General features: G+C 37.1%; 1 protein-coding gene across 1 annotated transcript in view; it reads left to right on the forward strand.

Moving 5' to 3' along the window:
• NAV3 (neuron navigator 3) overlaps positions 1-21,048 on the forward strand; it is a 576,609-nt gene that overhangs the window by 539,965 nt on the left and 15,596 nt on the right. The window contains exons 28-35 of the mRNA XM_058190061.1: positions 917-1,089; positions 3,513-3,578; positions 4,584-4,737; positions 11,303-11,477; positions 14,197-14,294; positions 14,943-15,038; positions 17,003-17,171; positions 18,996-19,231. Of these exons, the coding sequence (XP_058046044.1) occupies positions 917-1,089; positions 3,513-3,578; positions 4,584-4,737; positions 11,303-11,477; positions 14,197-14,294; positions 14,943-15,038; positions 17,003-17,171; positions 18,996-19,231 (1,167 nt within the window). The remainder of the gene's footprint in view (positions 1-916; positions 1,090-3,512; positions 3,579-4,583; positions 4,738-11,302; positions 11,478-14,196; positions 14,295-14,942; positions 15,039-17,002; positions 17,172-18,995; positions 19,232-21,048) is intronic.

The following is a 21,048-nucleotide window of genomic DNA, read 5'->3' on the forward strand; positions in this document are numbered from 1 at the left end:
GAAGTCAAAAATTCTGATGAGACAAATCTATATATACTTCAAATAAATTGAAGTTCTAGCAAATAAAACAGAGACGTATATCCAGTTCTATTTTTGAACTGATTCTTATGAAAGAAAATATTCCAAAATTTAGATGAAGGTAATAAACAACTACTTGGGAACCATATTTTCCCCTTGGTTTAAATAATCTGCTTGCTCATAAAATGTCTTTGACAGCTCAGACATAAAAGATATAGTGCTTATTAGAGACCTAGCTTTTGCCATCTCAACTATTGAAATAAATGGCTGTTTGGCTATTCTGAACCTTTCAATAATGGATAAGAGCTTTTAGACAATAAAGGCCATGCTTGCATACATGAACTTGCTTCTTTAAAAGAACTTAAGCAAATGCTTTCTGTTTCCCAACCCTTTCAGCTTCTTGTCCGTGGAAAAGCAAATACTGCAGCTTCAAAATGCTTATTTCTGATCAGTGGAAGTTATAAGATCTAATATTTCTAGGAGAAAATGTCTCCTCCCTCAAATAATGCACAATATCATATTGATTGGAATTCAATGGATTTTATAAGCCAGTAGCTTGTTTTTTAAAAAAATGTACTTATTTAAGACCGATCATCTTAAAGTGAATGCCAGAAAGAAGGTGTTTCACAACAGGTGTGGGGTTTTAAATCAGTATCTGTTTATCAATACAATTCAATTGTGCATATTTCCTATAACACAGTCCTCAGTTAATTTTAAAAAGCACCCTGTCATGTTTCTAAAGATACGGTGTTGCACATATTAATGCCCTGCTTTGTCTATACACTTACCTCAGATAGTAGCTAGTTGGCCTCTGCAAACTAACGTCATACAAGAACTCTCTCAAATATGAGGAGAGCTAAATTGTCAAAGATATTGATGTTCCTTTCTTTTCTCCTAGCTAAGGAGTTCATTCAAACAAGCTTTTGGGAAGAAGAAGTCATCAAAACCTCACTCCTCCCATTCTGACATAGAAGAAGTCACAGATTCATCTCTTCCATCCTCACCTAAATTATCTCATGGCTCTGGAGACTGTGGATCTACTTCAATCAGGCCATCCCAATCAACTTCACTGTATGTTTATTCTTTGAGAAAAGTCTCTTTGCGAAAGTGTCAATTTTTTATGGGATAGTTTTGGAAAATAAGTCACTATTATTTCTGAAATATGGTCGTGAGCTACCAAGAAGCATTGTCTCTTTTTTAAGATTCCAGCTATTTTAATTCTATACAGGTAGTCCTTGCTTAATGACTATAATTGGAATCATTGCAACATGGTTGTAAAGCAAAACATCACTTAATTGCACCTGATTTACAATGCCACTTCCATGCTGTTGTTAGGTGAATTAGCCATGATTTTTAAGTGAGACATCACATGACTTGCAATTTTACTGCTGGCTCTGCATTGCCTTTGCTTGTGAGAAACAAGCTAAGAAGCATGAAGATGGCAATCAGATAACTGCAGGATGCTAAAATGGTTATATGTGAGAGAACTGGTCATAAACTTACTTTTTTAGTACCATTGCAACTTTGATAGTTGCTAAACAGGGCAGTCATTAAGCAAAGTCTACTTGTATTTAACTCATGGAAACAGTATCTTTTAATCCTTCTGTTATTCTCACATTTCATATTAAGTTGTTGCTTTTTAAAATTAGCTGCCACTTTGCTATGCTTTTTTTTTTAAATATTCCTTTCTTAACCAAATGTTCAGCTATTGTTATTTGTTGTTTTTTTTCTATTCTGCCTTAAATAATTTCTAACAGCTTGTTTTAGTCACATGGCTAAATGTGAAGCTAAAAATCTATAGGAAGAATAACCTGTATATATTAGATCTCCCCTCTACATTTTTTTACAGACACCTCTTTCCAATAATAAGCGAAAAAAGTCTCTAAACAATAATTCTCCTTGGTTTTCTCAAACCCAAGCGAAGGAAGTCTGCTAAAACACATAAAGTACTTATGAATGCACATGAATGTAAATGAAATCCAATCAATAGGGTAGGAGAGAAGGAGCCACTCCTGTTTAATAATGAATTGCCAAATTAAAATGAACTGTGTAAAAATAGTGTGTTTCTCATAATAGCCTGCCAGTTTCTTGAATCGCTAGACACATGCCTCCTTTTGTTCAATCCCAGAAACTCTTTGACCATGAATACAATAACTTTGATGATTGCTGCTAATAATGAAACTGGTGTAGCATGGCCCAGCAGTTCCCAAGCTAATAAGGACCATTATGACATATCCCAGCTGCCTTCTGTAACCAGTAAGAGAAAGCAGCTTAAAATGTAAACCTTGGAGCATTGGCATTTACATAGCTCTGACTGTGGAATACTGAGGTAGGCTAGATCTGTTCTAATACCCTTCACCAGGGGTCAAATCCAGCAGGTTCTGACAGGTTCTAGAGAACCAGTAGTGGAAATTTTGAATAGTTTGGAGAATCGGTAGCGGAAATTTTGAGTAGTTCGAAGAACCAGCAAATACCACCTCTGGCTGGCCCCAGGGTGGGGTGGGAATGGAGATTTTGCAATATCCTTCCCCTGGAGTGGAATGGGAATGGAGATGTTGCAATATCCTTCCCCTGGAGTGAGGTGGGAATGGAGATTTTGCAGTATCCTTCTCCTGCCATGCTGACCAAGTCATGCCCACCAAGCCACACCACACCCACCAAGCCACGCCTACAGAACCAGTAGTAAAAAAAATTGAATTTCACCATTGCCCTTCACCCTTGACTTTAATAAATACTTGTACAAGCTGAGTCAAATAGATCAATTTCTGGACAGATGGAAGTTTGTAGAGTTACAGTTACAAACATGCTGACATGAAACATGCCACTTGCCACTCTGCAAAATATTCTGCTGGTTGTGGATCAAGAAACACTACCCATTTCAACATATATATTAAACTGCAGTGATGTGTTAAAAGGGACTTCCTTTCTTTCTAGTTCACTATTTTGCACCATAATAGTGCAAGTGTGATTCCTCATGATACATCTGTTTGCTGAAGTGCAACATTTCAAATTACCAATTGGGCAGAAGCAGATATCAACTATCGGAATGTTTTGACGTGCTGAAATAATATTTTTGCACATTGCGAATCAGCCTATGCGGAAAGATATCCTGTCCTAGGAGTTTCTCTTAAAATGGTAAATTAAACCTGCCTTAAATATATGGCATAAAATAGCAATCTTGCCTGTAACGACTGCACTCCAAAGCGTCCTGGTAAAAATCACACTGAATACTGTAAAACCTTAAAATTGTACCTTAAGCCTTTGTACGTTTAGATTTTGGTTTTGATCATTGTGGTTTATGTTGTCCCCACATTCAACAGAGTTGTTTAAACTGTGACATAATCTTCATATTTAGTTATCATCCCCTCTTAAAGCTTTTACTTTTTCATTCTACTGCATTTTTTATTCTGTTTCTTTCTTGGTTTCTTATCTTCTAAACCATTTCCTTTACTTTCTTTCACTTGCATCTGTCTGTCTAATGCGTGTATATGCAGGTCATCTCTATTCTGGGCACCAAAGAAAAGGCAAAATGGTCCCGTGATCTACAAGCATAGATCCCGGTAAATTGGCACAAGGGGCTTGCAGTTATTTATCCAAGAACTAGACGGATGTTCTCTATTTTCTCCCTAAACGTCTTTGCAGGCATGCTTTGAAAATACAGTATATCGATTATATGTTGTAGAAAAAACTAGAACTAAAAGAGTATTATGTGAACAATGGTGTAGTTGCTATTGTACATCAGTTTAATAATGAGCAGAAAGGACATGGGTTTTTTTATGCTCCAAAGGAAAGAATTAAAAATTGAATTTTCGGTTTTAATTCACTATTAAAGTTTAAATGTTCTCGATTTCATCTTATATGGTGTCAGAAATAGAAGCATGATGTCATGTATATGTATTTACTGCTGTCTGTTATGCCATGCACAAAGTTCGATATGGAATATACTCGGCGCAACTTATGGAAATATTGAATATTAGCATTTTTGAAATTGTTACAGATTAAATTCTACAGTCATAGAATAGATATTTTGAACACCATAAAAAAGAAATCAATTAAGATGAGTTCACATATGCTGATATTTAATATAAGCATTGTGCAACCTCATTATATATGAGTTGGACTGAAAGACAAATCATCTGAAAAATCATATCAAAAGAGAAAAATAATAGTTTAATAGTAGCAATGAAGTTTTAAATTGTATTATTTTGGAAATCGTTTACTTTTAATTAAAGCAGCGGTACTATTTAATATAGGAATGATTTGTAAAATGCAGTCCTATTGAATTTGGAGTATAAAACATCATTGTTCTTATAAAAGGAAATAAGTAGAAAAGTTGTAGAAACATCCTTATAACTTTAACCTAGGTACTGTTTCCCCTTTTCACTTTTTTCAATTGAATCGATTCATACTGGTTTGATGAAACTCTCCCTCCTGCTCCTATGAATCAGCAGCAGAAACCTTTTCTGATTCTTGGATATACTATAATAATAATACACACACACACTCCGTGAGAAAAGAACCTTCCTTCAATTTTCTGCCTCTTTATCTTCTCCACTTTTTTTTAGGATCTGTGAATGCACAGAAGCAGAGGCAGAAATAATTCTGCAGCTAAAAAATGAGCTCAGGGAGAAAGAGCTCAAGCTTACAGATATTCGTCTTGAAGCCCTCAGCTCTGCCCATCATCTTGACCAAATTCGGGAAGCCATGAACCGTATGCAGGTCAGTTCTGTGGAGCAACTGATTAGGGCATTATTAAAAAAATAATAATGCTGTATTGTAATCACCATGAACTGAACAGAGCCATGAAATGGGATCAAAGCAAGCAGTCACTAATGGGATTGAAAATAATTCGATGAAAGACAAATTAGATTGAACCATTCCTTTCTTTAAAAAAAAAAGCATTATTTTGCATCCCTGTGGTAGTTATAGGCAAAAATTCTCTATAATTGTCAATTCTTTTGCAAAATGTTACAACTTATTCAAAAAGCAGAATGACTTCTGAATATTTTAGAAGTATTTTGATTGCTTCAATCAGAACTACATCAATTTTTAAAGAAAATCTTCATTGTTGCTTATTTCAACTCAACCACTCAAACTCTAACCACTCAACATTACCTTTTTGTTCTATGACTGTCTTGTTCATCAGATAAGGGTAGCCAAATCTGTATATTTCACATTTATTTTACTTCACCTATTAATTCCAAGCATTTAATATGATTGCAATGCTGTGTTCAAAGTGAAAAATTGAAAGGGAGAGAACAATTTAGACAAACCTGAAATCAAGTTCAAGAATTTGATAGAATGTTCTTGTACTTGTGGATCTATGAGCTTTTTGTATTGAAATAATACTACAATACATGAGCACACAATAGATTTAAGCTTAATGTGAACCGCTCCAATCTTGATTGGAGAAAATATGACTTCAGTAACAGAGTTGTTAATGCCTGGAATGCACTACCAGACTCTGTGGTCTCTTCCCAAAATCCCCAAAGCTTTAACCAAAAACTATCTACTATTGACCTCACCTGATTCCTAAGAGGTCTGTAAGGGGCCTGCATAAGAGCACAAGCATGCCTATTGTTCCTGTCCTAATGTTCCCTTTGATTGTATCCAATTTCATATAGTTATTACATACTTATGATTATATTTATGCTTATATATCGTATAGTTACTTCATGTTTATGCTTATATATACTGTTGTGACAAATAAATAAATAAATAAAAATAATAAAAAAGCTGAATTGATGTGATTCAGTCTTCTAAACAAAGAAAAGAAAATAATTCAGTGGGAGAAAAAGATAAAATGCATTGCTTAATTTGTGAAATACCAGAATAAAAATAAAAATTCAGAACTAAATGTTAAAACAATATTAAGGTAAAGGTTCCCCTGCAAATGCGTGCTAGTCATTTCCCACTCTAGGAGCGGTGCTCATCTCTGTTTCTAAGCTGAGGAGCCAGCACCATGCAAAGACATTTCCGTGGCCGGCATAACTAAATGCCAAAGGTGCACGGAGCGCTGCTACCTTTCCACCAAAGGGGTCCCTATTTTTCTACTTGCATTTTTTACATGCTTTCGAACTGCTAGGTTGGGAGAAGCTGTGACAAGTAATGGGAACTCACTCCATTACACAGTGCTAGGGATTCAAACCACTGAACTGCCAACCTTCTGATCGACAAGCTCAGCTTCTTAGCCACTGAGTCACCGCATCCCTTTAAAACAATATAGATAGCAGTTAATATCTATCTATACCAATTGAAAGAGGGAATAAAAATTTATTGATTGTCTATACTTCCCAAATCCGAACCACTCTGGTCTTCACAATCTCTATACTTGTATATTCTTGAAAATATGTACAGCAATTTTCAATCTACTGCAAATACGTTGAAATATATTTAAGATAGAGTGCAAAAAGAAAAGCTAACAATATTTCTGAGTTAGAAGAGTTCAGCTATAGGAACGATTTGAACGTTCTTATTCCAACCAAAGAACAAATTACATAATATTTACTGAAAGGGTAATTTATCCAAATTTATTTCTGCACTTGCCATGTTCACTGTTTTTTTATCCTGAGATTGCCAACAACTGCACGTAAAGTAGATAAATATGCAGAAAGATTTCATTATGTACAGATTTACATAAAATTCAAATTAGTAAAATTTTTGTATGCAACTGTATTTGTATTAGGTCAGATCATCTGGTTTCTAAGTTTTGTGATAACTTAGCAAGGTTTTTTTTATTTTTTTAAGGAGGTATTACTCCTCCTGCACTCCTCCTCACTCCAGGACTCCTGCTCCAAATTTTGCCTCAAGGTTGACTCCTGAAGCCTTTCCCATAGATGGGTATAGCCACAAGGCAGTGGAGATTTGAGATTGGAGTTTTTCTTCTCTTACATGAGTTGCCTTCCAAGGCTAACAGACACCATCTAACTGGTTTTTTGCCATGCACACAACTAACAAGACTTCCACTTACACTCAATCAAACAGCCACTCTCCCCCACCCATTTAAAACAAGCAGATTCATTCATGAGGTGAGCTGGAGTGCTTTCCTCCCTGCAGTCACATGATTCACTCACTCAAACAGACACTCTCTTTGCCTCTAAAAACAAGCAGATTTACTCATGAGGGGAGCTGAAGCACCTTCCTCCCTGCCTAAAAAAACCTTGGCCCAGCTGGCCCAGCTCATAGCACCTCGTAAGGGCCCCTTTCCAAGGTTACAGGAGAAGACGGTCAACTGTTTTGAAGGCAGAAAAGGACTTTATGCCCCAACAACAGATAAACGGCAGAACCGTCTTCTAGGAGAAGGGAAACTCTGATTTCAAACCTCCACTGCCTTGTGGCTATATCTAGTACTGGAAAAGGCTTCAGGAGTCAACCTTGAGGCAAAATCCAGAGCCAGAGTTCTGGAAGCAGTTCATGACTGTGTATAATCACGTTCTGGTAACTCCTGCTGGAACTAATCGTATCGGCTCTGCCATTCCATTGGACTATTTCAGCAACGTGGAGAGGGGGGATCTGCTGCTTGGGTAACAGTCTATCCTCCATATTAATCTACCCAGGCCTCGTGCTCTGGAGAGGACACTCCAGCTTTGCATACAGTATTGAAACAACACGGGAAGTGGCAGTTACCGGTTATAAGTCTTTGCTTGATTGGCATAGAGCGTGATGCTAGGGGCCACTTTTGACAGTGGGAGTGGTTATTGTACCTCATTGAGCAGCTACCGCCTGCCTTAAGCTGGGCAGCCCGCAGCCAGCAAGGTGCTGCCCCATCACGGTCTGTTAACCTCACAGGGTGCATGGCGTTTAGGGTCAAAGCTGACAAGCAGATTGATAACTCTGCACCATGCAACAAATATAAGAAAACTTTAGCCCTAAAGTTGGGCACTTGGAATGTTCAGACAATGACCCTCTGCCTTTCTGATGAGTTACAAGAAATAGATGACATACGTAAGGCAGCTGTCATTGACATGGAGCTGAGCAGACTGCAGATGGACACCATTGCTCTTCAAGAGACAAGGCTGTCAGACTCGGGATCTGTTAAGGAGAGAAACTTCTTCTGGCAGGGAAAACCATCAAACAAGTCTAAAGAATATGGGGTTGGCTTTGCTGTCAGAAATACCCTACTAAGATTCATTACTCCACCTGTTGCAGGAAATGAAAGACTTCTGTTCCTGCAACTCTACTCATCAGCTGGGCTGGTTAGTCTTATTAGCGCATATGCACTGGCATTATCATCTTCAGCAGAATCCAAAGACAAATTCTACAACGATCTGGCTGCTACTATCAAGAAAATTCCTGAGAAAGAACCACTGTTTATCCTTGGCATTTTAATGCCAGAGTTGGAGCTGATTATAATTCTTGCCCATTTGTTTAGGTCAGTTCGGCATCGGGAAGGTGAATGAAAATGGCCAACGCCTGCTGGAATTTTGCTGCTACTACGGTTTTTGTGTTAGCAATAACATACTTTAAAACACGCTCCAACCTTCCCAATATTATAATCACATGCAGCTATCAGGGTGCTGATTGTGATACAGACCACTTCTTGGTGTGCAGCAGAATAAAACTGCAAACAAAGAGATTGCATCACTCAAAGAAGGAAGACCACAAATTAACATCAACCAGACCCACAATCAGGGCAAAGTGGAGGAATTTGCACAAGCACTCAAGGAAACTCCCCCAGCCCAGCTGAAGCAAATGCATCTAAACGATGGGAATATTTCAAGAATGCTGTTTATAACACCGCCTTATCAGTATTTGATAAGGAGATCAGAAAGACAGCAGATTGGTTTGAAGCCCATTTGGTGGAACTGATGCCAGCTATCGTGGAAAAAGGGAGAGCTCTAATTGCATATAAAGCCTGTTCCAGTGAGCACAGCCTACAAGTTCTGTGAGGTGCTCATAAGCAAAGTCCAACAGATTTTTTAAAATTTGAATTTATATCCCGCCTTTCTCCGAAGACTCAGGGCAGCTTACAATGTGTTAAGCAATAGTCTTCATCCATTTGTATTATATACAAAGTCAACTTTTATTGCCCACAACAATCTGGGTCCTTATTTTATCTACCTTATAAAGGATGGAAAGCTGAGTCAACCTTGGGCCTGGTGGGACTAGAACCTGCAGTAATTGCAAGCAGCTGCTGTTAATAACAGACTGCATTAGTCTGTTGAGCCACCAGAGCCACCAGATTATTGGCTGAAGCTTTGCTCTCGGATCCCGATAGCAGTTGACAGAGGCAACATCAAGGGGATGTATGATGGCATCAAGCAGGTGTTAAGTCCAACACAGAAGGCTTTTCATAGCCTTCATAGATCTTACAAAGGCTTTTGACTTGGTTAGTAGGGTTAGGCCTTTATAAAATTCTCCCCAAGATTGGATGTCCACCTCAGCTCCTCAACATTTTAGGTCCTTTCATGAGGAAATGAAGAGCACTGTAGTTTTTGATGGCTTAACATCAGATTTCTTTGACATCCGAAGTGGAGTGAAGCAGGGCTGCATCTTTGCACCAACTTTATTTGGGATCTTTTTTGCTGTCATACTGAAACATGCTTTTGGAACTGAAACAGACGGTATTTATCTCCATACCAGATTAGATGGAAAACTCTTTAATCTCTTTAGATTGAGAGCAAAGTCTAAAGTCCAGCTGAAATGCTTATGGGATTTCTTCTTCGCTGACAATTCTGCCATTACTGCGCACTCTGCCGAAGACGTTCAGGACTGTTTTAGCAAGGCCTGCCAAGACTTTGGACTAGCAATCAGCCTGAAAAAAACACAAGTCTTGGGTCAGGATGTGGATTCACCTCCCTGTATTACAATCTCTGCACAAGAACTGGAGGTCGCCCATGACTTTGTGTACCTCGGCTCAACTATCTCTGACACTGTCTCTTTAAATACTGAGCTGAATAAATGTATTAGTAAAGCGGCCACCACATTTTCCAACTTACAAAGAGAGTATGGCTTAATAAGAAGCTGACGGAACATACAAAGATCCAGGTATATAGAGCCTGCATCCTGAGCATACTCTTGCACTGCAGTGAGTCTTGGACCCTTTACGTACAGCAGGAGACAAAGTTGAACACCTTTCGTATGCACTGTCTCCAACATATTCTTGGCATTACCTGGCATAACAAAGTTCCAAATAGCGCAGTCTTGGAATGTGCTGGAATTTCTAGCATGTATACACTATTGAAACAGCAACGTCTACACTGGCTTGGGCATGTCTTGAGAATGGCTGATGGTCGGATTCCAAAAGATCTCCTGTATGGAGAATTAGTGCAGGGAAAGCGCCTCAGAGGGAGACCACAGCTGCGATATAAGGATATCTGCAAGAGGGACCTAAAGGCCCTGGGAATGGACATTAACAACCTTGAAAACCTTGGAAAACCTTGATCTCTGATCGTTCAGAGGCTAAAGACGCAGCATGGCCTTCTCCAATTTGAGAGACATTTGTTCGGCAGGTTGAGGCAAAGAGGCAGTCCCGGAACCAGTGAAATCTGGGGGCTGGACAGGGGACAGAACGTATCTGCCCTCAGTGTGGAAGGGACTGTCACTCTCGGATTGGCCTTTTTAGTCACACTAGATGCTGTTTTAGGACCTCTCTCCAGAGCACAATACCATAGTCTTTTGAGACTGAAGGATGCCAATGATGATTACTTAGGGAGTGGGTAAATTTTCCTTATTCTGTTTCCAACATTTAATTATAACATTTGTCTACTTAAGTAATAGTTGTAATTGTCAAAATATCTGAATGACTGATAGCCAAATTAGAACCTTAGTAGTTTTTTTAAAAAAGCACTGGGATTAGTTTGATGAGTTAATGAATTTGTCATTGCAGGAGACTTAAAGAAAGACCTGAACCCTTTCTTTCCTTACCACGATATAGAGAGACATCCTTCATCTGCAATTGGTGTTTTCAGTGGAAGGAAAGAGATCCTTAATTTGATTTTGGTTTAGTTCTTTAAGTCTATCTTTAATTACCCATACATGAAATCTCCCACAAAAACTACTACTTGGATTTATTTCAATAATGCAATTAAATATGAGGTTAATTGTCATGATATTAGATAGATATTATTTTGCTCCATTGCTATAATTATATGATATACTTCAAAAATATGATAGCCTCAAGTTCTAGCTGCTATGCCAATGAAAAATTTTTCTATAATTTTGCACCTCTGTTAACTGTTGGTCTTAATGGTTAAATTATTATTATTATCCATATTATACCAGAAAGATTAGAAATCTCTGCTTCATTTATTTACTTGTTCCTTACTTGTATTTTATATGTTAGAATGAAATTGAGATTTTGAAAGCTGAGAATGACCGTTTGAAGGCTGAGACTGGAAACAGTAGCAAACCTATCAGGCCATGTTCAGAGTCCTCAAGCAGCACATCTTCTTCCTCTTCACGACAATCTCTAGGTCTCTCTCTGAATAACTTAAACATCACAGATTCAGTTACATCTGGTAAGTAAAAGCTTTATTCTCTTTATAAATATTCTTGCATTAAGGAACACTTCTTTTTCTCTCACCTCACACATTATCCCACACTTACAGACTTCTTGCCAAATATAATTTTATTGTCAAAGTACAGAGAAATGTAATTAAATTTGGAAAGGTGCTCATTATGTAAATGAGGTTTACAAGTTTGAAAATTAATATAAAATGAAATAATCCTGTGTTGTATAAAGGAAAATTGAAATACTGCATTTTTGTTGTTTCTTTCTATTGTATTGCATGCAGTAATAGCAACAGTAGTATTGGCTGGGTGTTTCCTGCTTTCACTTGAGGAAGTTTTCTATGGGGGAAGCTTCTTCCATCAGCAGAATATAGTTCTGTATAAGTTTATGTGTATACAATACATATACAGCAAAATACTGTATATAGAAATGGAATAATTAAATGTACATTTATATTTTTTTCTTATATATGTGTGTTATGCATGTGTATCTATCGGTGGCATTCAAATTTTTTCCCTACCAGTTCTGTGGGCATGGCTTGGTGGGCAGATCATGTGACTGAGTGGCACCTTGCTGTGAGTGACATCTATTTGGCTACACCCACTCTATCACATGACCACACCACCACCAAGCCCGCCCATAGAACCCGGTAGGAAAAAAATTGAATTAATACCATATTAATAATTAATACTCACCTCCTCCCATTCACCTCCTGCTCTCCCTCAAGCATGATGCATTGCCCCATTTTCCCTCCTTCAGATGCCCTGGCCCTTACTCAATCTTCCCACTTCCTCCTCCACGACCACCTCTTTCTTCGTCCTACAGCCACAACCTTACCTTCCTCCCATGACTGGCTGCCAGGGAAGGCAAGCCAGGGCTGAGCCATTGTCACTGGGCTCCCCTCCAGCCTGCATCTTGCCCCCCTTGTCGCAAGATGCTTGCAGTCTTTTTTTCGGTGTGAGAAGCCTCCCAGCCTCTGCTTTGCCAGCTGGAATTGAGCCAGCAGTGGTGGCTGGCTGCAGGCTTCTTGCAGCGAAAACTACCGACCTTCACTTCTCAAACATGCCAAAAAAGAGCTTCAGTGACTGGAGTTCCTATACCTTTAAACCCAAACCTTTAAATAGGTATGCAACTACTGTTTTATTTTATTTTTCTAAAAGGATGGATGTTTTAAAAATACAAATGTTAAGGATTCAAATATTTGACATCATGCAAAATAGGCAACCAAAAATAAGGAAATTAAGCCAAAGGTGGTTTTTTTTTTTGCCTAAAACAAATGGATAACTCTGATTCAGAGTCATTTTCATTCAAGAATATTGTAACCATTTTGTCATACTTGAAAAATGATCTTGCTTTACTATACTCCTTATCAAACTGAAACTATATATGACTGTATTTTCATTTGATTCATCCTTGCTAATACTTGAAGAGAATTGATGAATTTTATTTGTATTATTGATTTCATCTTGCATGTGATTCTCATCTTTCCTCAGTGATGTAGTATCTGTTTAACAAAATTCTTCCTTTTTTTCCTTGTCTTCTACTCTCAACCATATGAGAGTATCATTGAAATGTTGATTATTTTTGTCTTTGCACTCAATGGAATTCTGCAAATGGATGCAACATGCTGATTTATTTATTTATTTATTTATTTATTCAAATACATATTAAATAATATCTATAAGTATAAGCATGAATTGAATACATAAAATGAATACAACTAAAGGGAACATTAGGACAGGGATGGTAGGCACGGTGGTGCTCTTATGTATGCCCCTTACAGACCTCTTAGGAATAGGGTGAGGTCAACAGTAGACAGTCTTAGGTTAAAGTTTTGGGGATTTTGGGATGAGACCACGGAGTCTGGTAGTGCATTCCAGGAATTAACAATTCTGTTACTGAAGTCATGTTTTCTGCAATCAAGATTGGAGCAGTTCACTTTAAGTTTGAATCTATTGTGTGGTTGTGTATTGTTGTGGTTGAAACTGAAGTAGTCATTAACAGGAAGGACAATGTAGCAGATGATTTTATGAGCTATGCTCAGGTCATATCAAAGGCGGCGGAGTTCTAAATTTTCTAAACCCAGAATTTCAAGTCTGGTGGCATAAGGTATTTTCTTGCGAGCAGAGGAGTGGAGGACTCTTCTTGTGAAATATTTCTGGACGCGCTCAATTGTATTAATGTCCAATATGCAGTGTGGGTTCCAGATAGATGAGCTGAATTCGAGAATTGGTCTAGCAAATGTTTTGTATGCTCTGGTTAGTAGTGTAATCTTACCAGAGAAGAAGCTATGCAAGATTAGGTTTACAACGCTTAATGACTTTTTGATGATGTTGTTACAGTGGGCTTTGGTACTTAGATCATTTGATATGAGTACTCCAAGGTCCTTGACAGAGTGAGGGTCATCTTCAAGGTCATGTCCACTTAGCTTTATTTTGTGTTCTGATTCTTTTTGCCAATGTGTAAGACAGAGCATTTTAATATTAATATCTTAATACTATAACCAGTTTGAACAATCAGTCACACAGGGAGATGGCTTTCAATCCAGTCATGATCCTCGTTAAGTAAATAAGTACTCAGGTAGAATTGGAAATGTTTCTTTACACATAATACACATAAAAAATAATTCAGAGACCGTTATAATCGTAGCCTTTTACAGTACATATTCACCCAAATTTAACTTTATTTTTAAAGATCATTTATTTATTGTTTGCTTGCTCGTTTAGATATTTTACTGGAAGATGTTGCAGATGGAACTCTCCATAAAGAAGGCCAGAACGTTAAGATTATTGTCACAATAAACAAGGGCTATGGTCGATCAAAGGTATTCTGGCTTCCCACTTTTATTCCATATGATTATCTTAATTATCTTTCTATAAATGCTACTGTTGCTATAAAGGCTTTTCTGTTCTAATCAGCAGTTTATTCAGTTTAGACCACAACAAATAATATTGCAAGAATTTCTTTTTCTCATGCTGTACTTACATTGGCATGATTGACATTTATTGGCATTTTGGTATAATTATGTGTGACTTATAGAAATGTGAACATTCATAATTATATCAGAAGAGCTGTGGTTAGAATGTAGCATTGCAGGCTAATTCTATTGACTTCCAATTGCCAGCAATTTGGCAGTTCAAGTCTCACCGGCTGAAGGTTGACTCAGCCTTCCATCCTTCCGAGGTCGGTAAAATAAGGACCCAGATTGTTGGGGGCAATATGCTGACTCTGTAAACTGTTTAGACAGAACTGTAAAGCACTGTGAAGCAGTATATATAAGTCTAAGTATATAAGTGTTATTGCTATTGCTATCAAGAAATATTTTAATATAAAATCTGCAACATATTTGGTATATCTGTAACAAAAAAATACTATTTTTCTCTGCAGAAAAACACTCAGAGAAGCTTGACAAAATAATTTATCAGTATTGAAGTGACTTCTTTCTTATATCATTTATCTCCTGTCTTTATAGGACCAAAGAATACAGGCATATTTGATAGGTTCTATCAGGGTCAGTGGTAAAACAAAATGGGATGTATTAGATGGTGTAATTAGACGACTCTTTAAGGTAAGATTTTGCAAGTTTAATACAATGAGCATCAAGCAGATTTTGTGAGAGATTTGGAGTTATCATATCCCAGCTGCAAAAATCCAAATGATTACAAGATGTCAGCAAAGAGATTCATAAAGCTCTACTTGTGGGCCAGGTTTTTAACAAACCAAATATGTTAGTCCTATACCTGCAACCAGTGAATAGGATAGTTCCTTATTATCTATTTGCATAAACAAATAGATAACAGGTAAATAAAGGAAAAATGTATATGAGGAACCAGGCCATTCCCCACAATCAGTTAAATAAATGGATTTCACATCTTAGGCTGATTAGGGTCCATGAAATCAGTGTTTGTGAGGGTCCTTGGTGTTTCTGAGCTTGGTTGTTTTCTTGCAGATATTTCATTACCAAACTAGGAAACAACATCAGTGATAGAAGGGAATGGAGTTTGCTCTCATTTTATGTGCAAGTGTCTTGCCCTATCAGTGTTGGTGGGAGTGGTCTTGGTGGTTCCTTGATTTGATTGTTTACTATTAATTCATTTGTCTGAGTTGGTAGTTTTTTGATTGGGATGTTATCCAAGACCATGCTAGAAAATATCTTATTTGAGTTAGTATAACATGCTGTATGTGGCCCTGCCTTTGAAGATGATTTGAAAATTTGACTTCTGTGACCCTAGAATACAGCTACATGACTGTGATGGGCAAGAGTCTTTTAAGCAGGATTACACTATACTCCTGGTGCGGCTTTAGCTACCTCTTGTTTCTCATTCAAGGTGCTTCTGATCACACATAAAACCCTATATGGCTTGGTTCCAGATTATCTTTGAATTGTCTGATCTAAATGAAATGTTTCTATTTTATGTGGTCCAATCAGGAGTAGTTGCTTCACATTCCCACCTTCCATAAATTAGACAGAAAGGAACAACAAAGCAAACTTTTTCCATTGCTGTGCAGTTTCCTAGGAAAAAACTGCTTGAGATTTGAAGGTCCTTACATCCTGAGCTTTTAAAAGGCTGGCTTCTAAGATAGCCTCTAGATCAGAGGTGTCAAACTTGTGGGCTGCAGGGTGCATCACACACTGGACATGCCCATCTCTGTTTTAGCGAAAGGGAAAAAGTCATGATATGTCACATGACACCACAAGTTTGACACCCCCTGTTCTAGATTAAAACTTGTTCCTTTCATAGGTAAAGGTAAAGGGTCCCCTCACACATACATGCTGGTTGTTCCTGACTCTAGGGGGATGGTGCTCATCTCCGTTTCAAAGCCAAAGAGCTAGAGCTGTCCGAAGACATCTCCATGGTCATGTGGCCAGCATGACTCAATGCCAAAGGCGCATGGAACACTGTTACCTTCCCACCAAAGGTGGTCCCTATTTTTCTACTTCCATTTTTTACGTGCTTTCGAACTGCTAGGTTGGCAGAAGCTAGGACAAGTAACGGGAGTTCACCCTGTTACACGGCACTAGGGATTCGAACCACTGAACTGCCAACCTTTCGATTGACAAGCTCAGTGTCTTACCCACTAAGCCATCACATCCCTTCTGTTCCTTTCATAGAAGTACCTAATTGCAGCTGGGGTAAATTGAGCTTCATTTACACATGTGATAAACTGGCCAAATGCCTAGATTTATTTTTTTCTTCAAAAGTTAAGAAGATTGAAGTTTCTGGTTTTCTCTAGTTTTTAGTTTTTATGATGATGTTTTTTAAATACTTGTGCTTTATTATTATAAACTGCCTACAATCTAGGTAGCTGACAAGATAGAAATCAAAATAATTATAGTTATTTCTTATAAAAACCAACAAGAAATACTAGACATTTTTGAGTTATTGTTTTTTAACATTCCCATTTAAGGCTAATGTATATTCTTGATCTGCAAGTTGTGGTAATGAGAATGGCTTATAAACTAGTAGATTGATAATTCATTCATTGATACTGCAAACTATGAATGTTTCCATTTGTTGTTCTTTATTTTAGGAATATGTTTTCCGAGTAGATCCAGCTACTAGCCTTGGTTTGAGCTCAGACTGTATAGCTAATTATTGCGTAGGTGATATAATTAGAGCCCATAACCAAGAAGTGCCTGAACTGCTACCTTGTGGATATCTGGTTGGAGATAATAACATAATCACAGTGAATCTTAAAGGTAAAACACACCTTTAATTTATTACCTTTTTCTTCTGCATACTCTAATGTTGTTTTCATAATATACTGTCCAGAAGAGTAGAAAAAAATATAACTACATGATCAATTGCACTTTTAAGAAGCATAAAAAGTCAGGTAAAAATAAAAGTAATGATTTAAAATAAAGTAATACAATTGTTGGATACCAGTTTGAAGGAGAACATTTTAGAAATAACAGACTATAAGTATTAAATGACCTGGTACAGATTAGAATAGTTTAAATATTAAGCAACCTGGTATATCTGCCCTGGTATACAGTAGTTGAGATTGCTGTTTTTTAAAACAAGTCTGAAACAGGTAATGCCCACTTTCTTCTACACAAGATTTCCACCAATTAGTTTTCCAGTGGTAAATGTGATAACTATAACTTATGCAGTTTCATAAATTTATCTTGGTTCATAAATGCATTCTATCTTTATCAGTGACTAAATATACATACACAAACATAGAATGAATTCAAATGAAAATAGACATTTCATTTCTAATACCTTTTTATGAGCTAAGAATTATATTGTAAAGAACAGAAACTTAGAATCAGGGGTGAAATCTAAAAATTTTCCTTACCAGTTCTGTGAGCGTGGCTTAATTGATGGGTGTGGCTTGGTGGTCAGGTGACTGAATGGGCATGGTCAATAATAATAAATAATAAAAATAATAAAGTATACAAAACTTGGGAGGCACCAGTCTACCTTTTTTAAAAATAGAGGGCCCGGTCTACCAATAGCCTTTTATTGAGAGGCACCGGTCTACCAAGTGCCTTTTTTTGGCAGGCACCGGTCTACCTTCTTTAAAAATAGAGGCACCAGTCTACTAGCTGCCTACAGTGCTGATCAGCTGTAGTGCGGCCCTTTGAAGTGCCACGGCAGTCATTTAAGGCCGTTTGCAGCTATATCACCACTGAGCGCTTCAGGGACAGAGAAGAGGAACAGCGAGACGTGAGCAGTGGTGGGGGGCAGGGATTTTTGCTACCAGTTCTCCGAACTACCTGCCCCCATCGCTACCGGATCGCACGATCTGGTCCGAACCGGAAACATTTCACCCCTGCTTAGAATCCATATACTGATTTAGGAAATTCAAATAAAAATAACATTAACCAGTCCAAAGGTATATTTGGGACAACCACAAGCAAATATGTTTGCCGTTAGTGGACTGGATATAACAATATAATATGAGACTGAGCTGATACATCCTTTACATTTCAAATATAGGCCTTATCGTCTCAACCACTTCACCACTGATGCTTCCTACTTTAACATCACCTCTCTCTTTTTTTTGGTAGCATCTGAAATTTCATATTAAATTGATTGAGAGAATCTCATATATGCATAGTAATATTTTTATTATTTTTAAATGAAGACAGATTTATAAACAGGATAAATAAATGTTGAAGAATGAGGAGTTAGGATTCTGAATCAAATATTTCAACCATATTTCAAGTGTAGTGATTTCAACCATGTAGACAGCCTGGGGGCCTTCAAATGAATTGTCTGTGATTTACAGTGATATTTCTGATCTGCTAACTCATGCTGTAATCAGTTTGACCTTTTTAAGTGTCTCAGACATTTCAGATATGCCTTGCTGCCTCACCTAGTTTTCACTTCACATTTGCTTTGATTGCAAGTACTTATCTAATCAAGTTGCTACATTAATATTCAATGAATTGACTTTTTTAAAAAGTATGAAAAATATTTCTCTGAATGATTCCATACTTTCTCCAAAACAACATAATCAATAGGATTTTTTCCCCTGTTTTACTTCTTGTTTTTTGTTTTGTTTTTGTTGTCAGGAGTAGAAGAAAATAGTTTGGATAGCTTTGTGTTTGATACGTTAATTCCTAAACCAATTAGTCAACGGTACTTTAATTTACTGATGGAACATCACAGGATTATCCTATCAGGACCTAGTGGGACTGGAAAGACCTATTTAGCTAACAAGCTTGCTGAATATCTGATAACTAAATCTGGTCGGAAAAAAATGGAAGATGCCATTATTACTTTTACTGTTGATCACAAATCAAGCAAGGTAAGATCTCAGAAAAAGAGGCATCAATGTTATACATATTAAAGAATAGCATGTTTCATTCTTTATATTAGAATTATGTAATAACTGAATTTTTAAATAGTTTACTGGATAATAACTGTCATTTTACTTGCTACTTTAATATATTCATATCTTTAATGATTTGCCATAGTATATTTGTATTCATTTTGCCATTTTGTGCTAATTTTGTCCTTCTTACCTGATATGTTGTTTGGCTTGATATGCCTAACACAAAATAGGGATATGATACATCTTTGCTGTTCCTGCTTTCTTGAGTATCCACATTTATGCTTCACAATAAGACATGATCCAGTTGGTTTATATTTGACTTTTTATACAGTTAGACATAATACTATCTGGGTCATATAAGGAATGCATTGTCCTTGTAATCATCATATGTTCCAACTAATCCTGAAAAATACAGAATAATAGAGTTGGAAGGTCTTCTAATCCTTGGAGGTCTTCTAATCCAACCCCCTGCTCAAGCAGGGGACCCTATAGCATTTCAGACAAGTGGCTGCCCAGTCTCTTCTTAAAAACCTCCAGTGATGGAACACCCACAACTTCTGAAGGCAAGCCATTCCACTGGGTTGTTTTCACTGTTAGGAAGTTTCTTCTTAGTTCTAGATAGATTCTCTCCTTGATTAGTTTCCATCCATTGTTTCTTGTCTTGCCTTCTGGTGCTTTGGAAAATAAGTTCACCCCCTCTTCTTTGTGGCAGCCCCTTAAATATTGGAACACTGCTATCATGTTATCTCTAGTTCTTCTTTTCTCCAGACTAACCATATCCAATTCCTGCAACCATTCTTCATACTTTTTAGCTCCAGGCCCTTAATCATCTTAGTTGCTCTTCTCTGGACTCCAAAGTCTGAATATCTTTTTTATAATGACTTAACCAAAACTGGATACGGTATTCCAGATATGGTCTTACTAAGGGTATAAAGTGATACTAATGCTTCACGTGAGCTATCTTCTGTTTATACAACCAGGGATTGCATTAGCATTTTTGTCTGTTGCTGCACACTGCTGGTTCATATTTAAGTGGCTGTCCTCTAGGACTCCAAGGTCCCTCTCACAGTTACTGCTTTTGAGCCAGGTTTCACATACCTTGTACTTGTATATTTCATTTTTACCTTACTTTTCTCAACATTATTTTTTATTTTGTTGGATATGGCCCAAGTCTATCAAAATCCATTTGGATCCTAAGCCCATAATCCGAGGCATTGTCTATTCCTGTCAGATTAGTGAAGTCTGGAGTTTTTAATCAATTATTTAACAGTTATATATGGAGTTTTTACAAGGTTCTGTTTTCTTTTACATACTAAAAATTATTTAAAACTACTGAGATAAATTTTTATAGGGATTTGGAGTAAGATATTGGAGTCAGTTTTATATCTTTTTCACATTGGATTAAGATTTAGCAGTTAACTCCCTGAGAGACTGCAGTGGACTGGATGAGGGAGAATAAACTAATGGCCATCTATAAAACAGAATTACTTATAATGAAAGAATGAAGAACTCAAGAAGTTGAGGATTTACTTTAAAAAGAGTCACATTCTCCTAAAACTGAATTTGCCTCACTTGATAATTTAGGATCCAATTGTAATCTCAGATTTTCAGATATAGTAGTTGCCTTGATTTAGATTGTAGGAGATTAAAAAGTTTAAATAACAATCCAGAGCGACACTTCTTCCATATGTTGTTTAATGTCTATATATAATATGGTATTGTTAATTCTTCAGAAACCTAAGTCAAATAGATTTAGCAAGTTATATTTATTTCTATGTGGGATGATCCTT

Source organism: Ahaetulla prasina, chromosome 7 (genome assembly GCF_028640845.1).
Source record: "Ahaetulla prasina isolate Xishuangbanna chromosome 7, ASM2864084v1, whole genome shotgun sequence".
Classification (NCBI taxonomy): domain Eukaryota; kingdom Metazoa; phylum Chordata; class Lepidosauria; order Squamata; family Colubridae; genus Ahaetulla; species Ahaetulla prasina.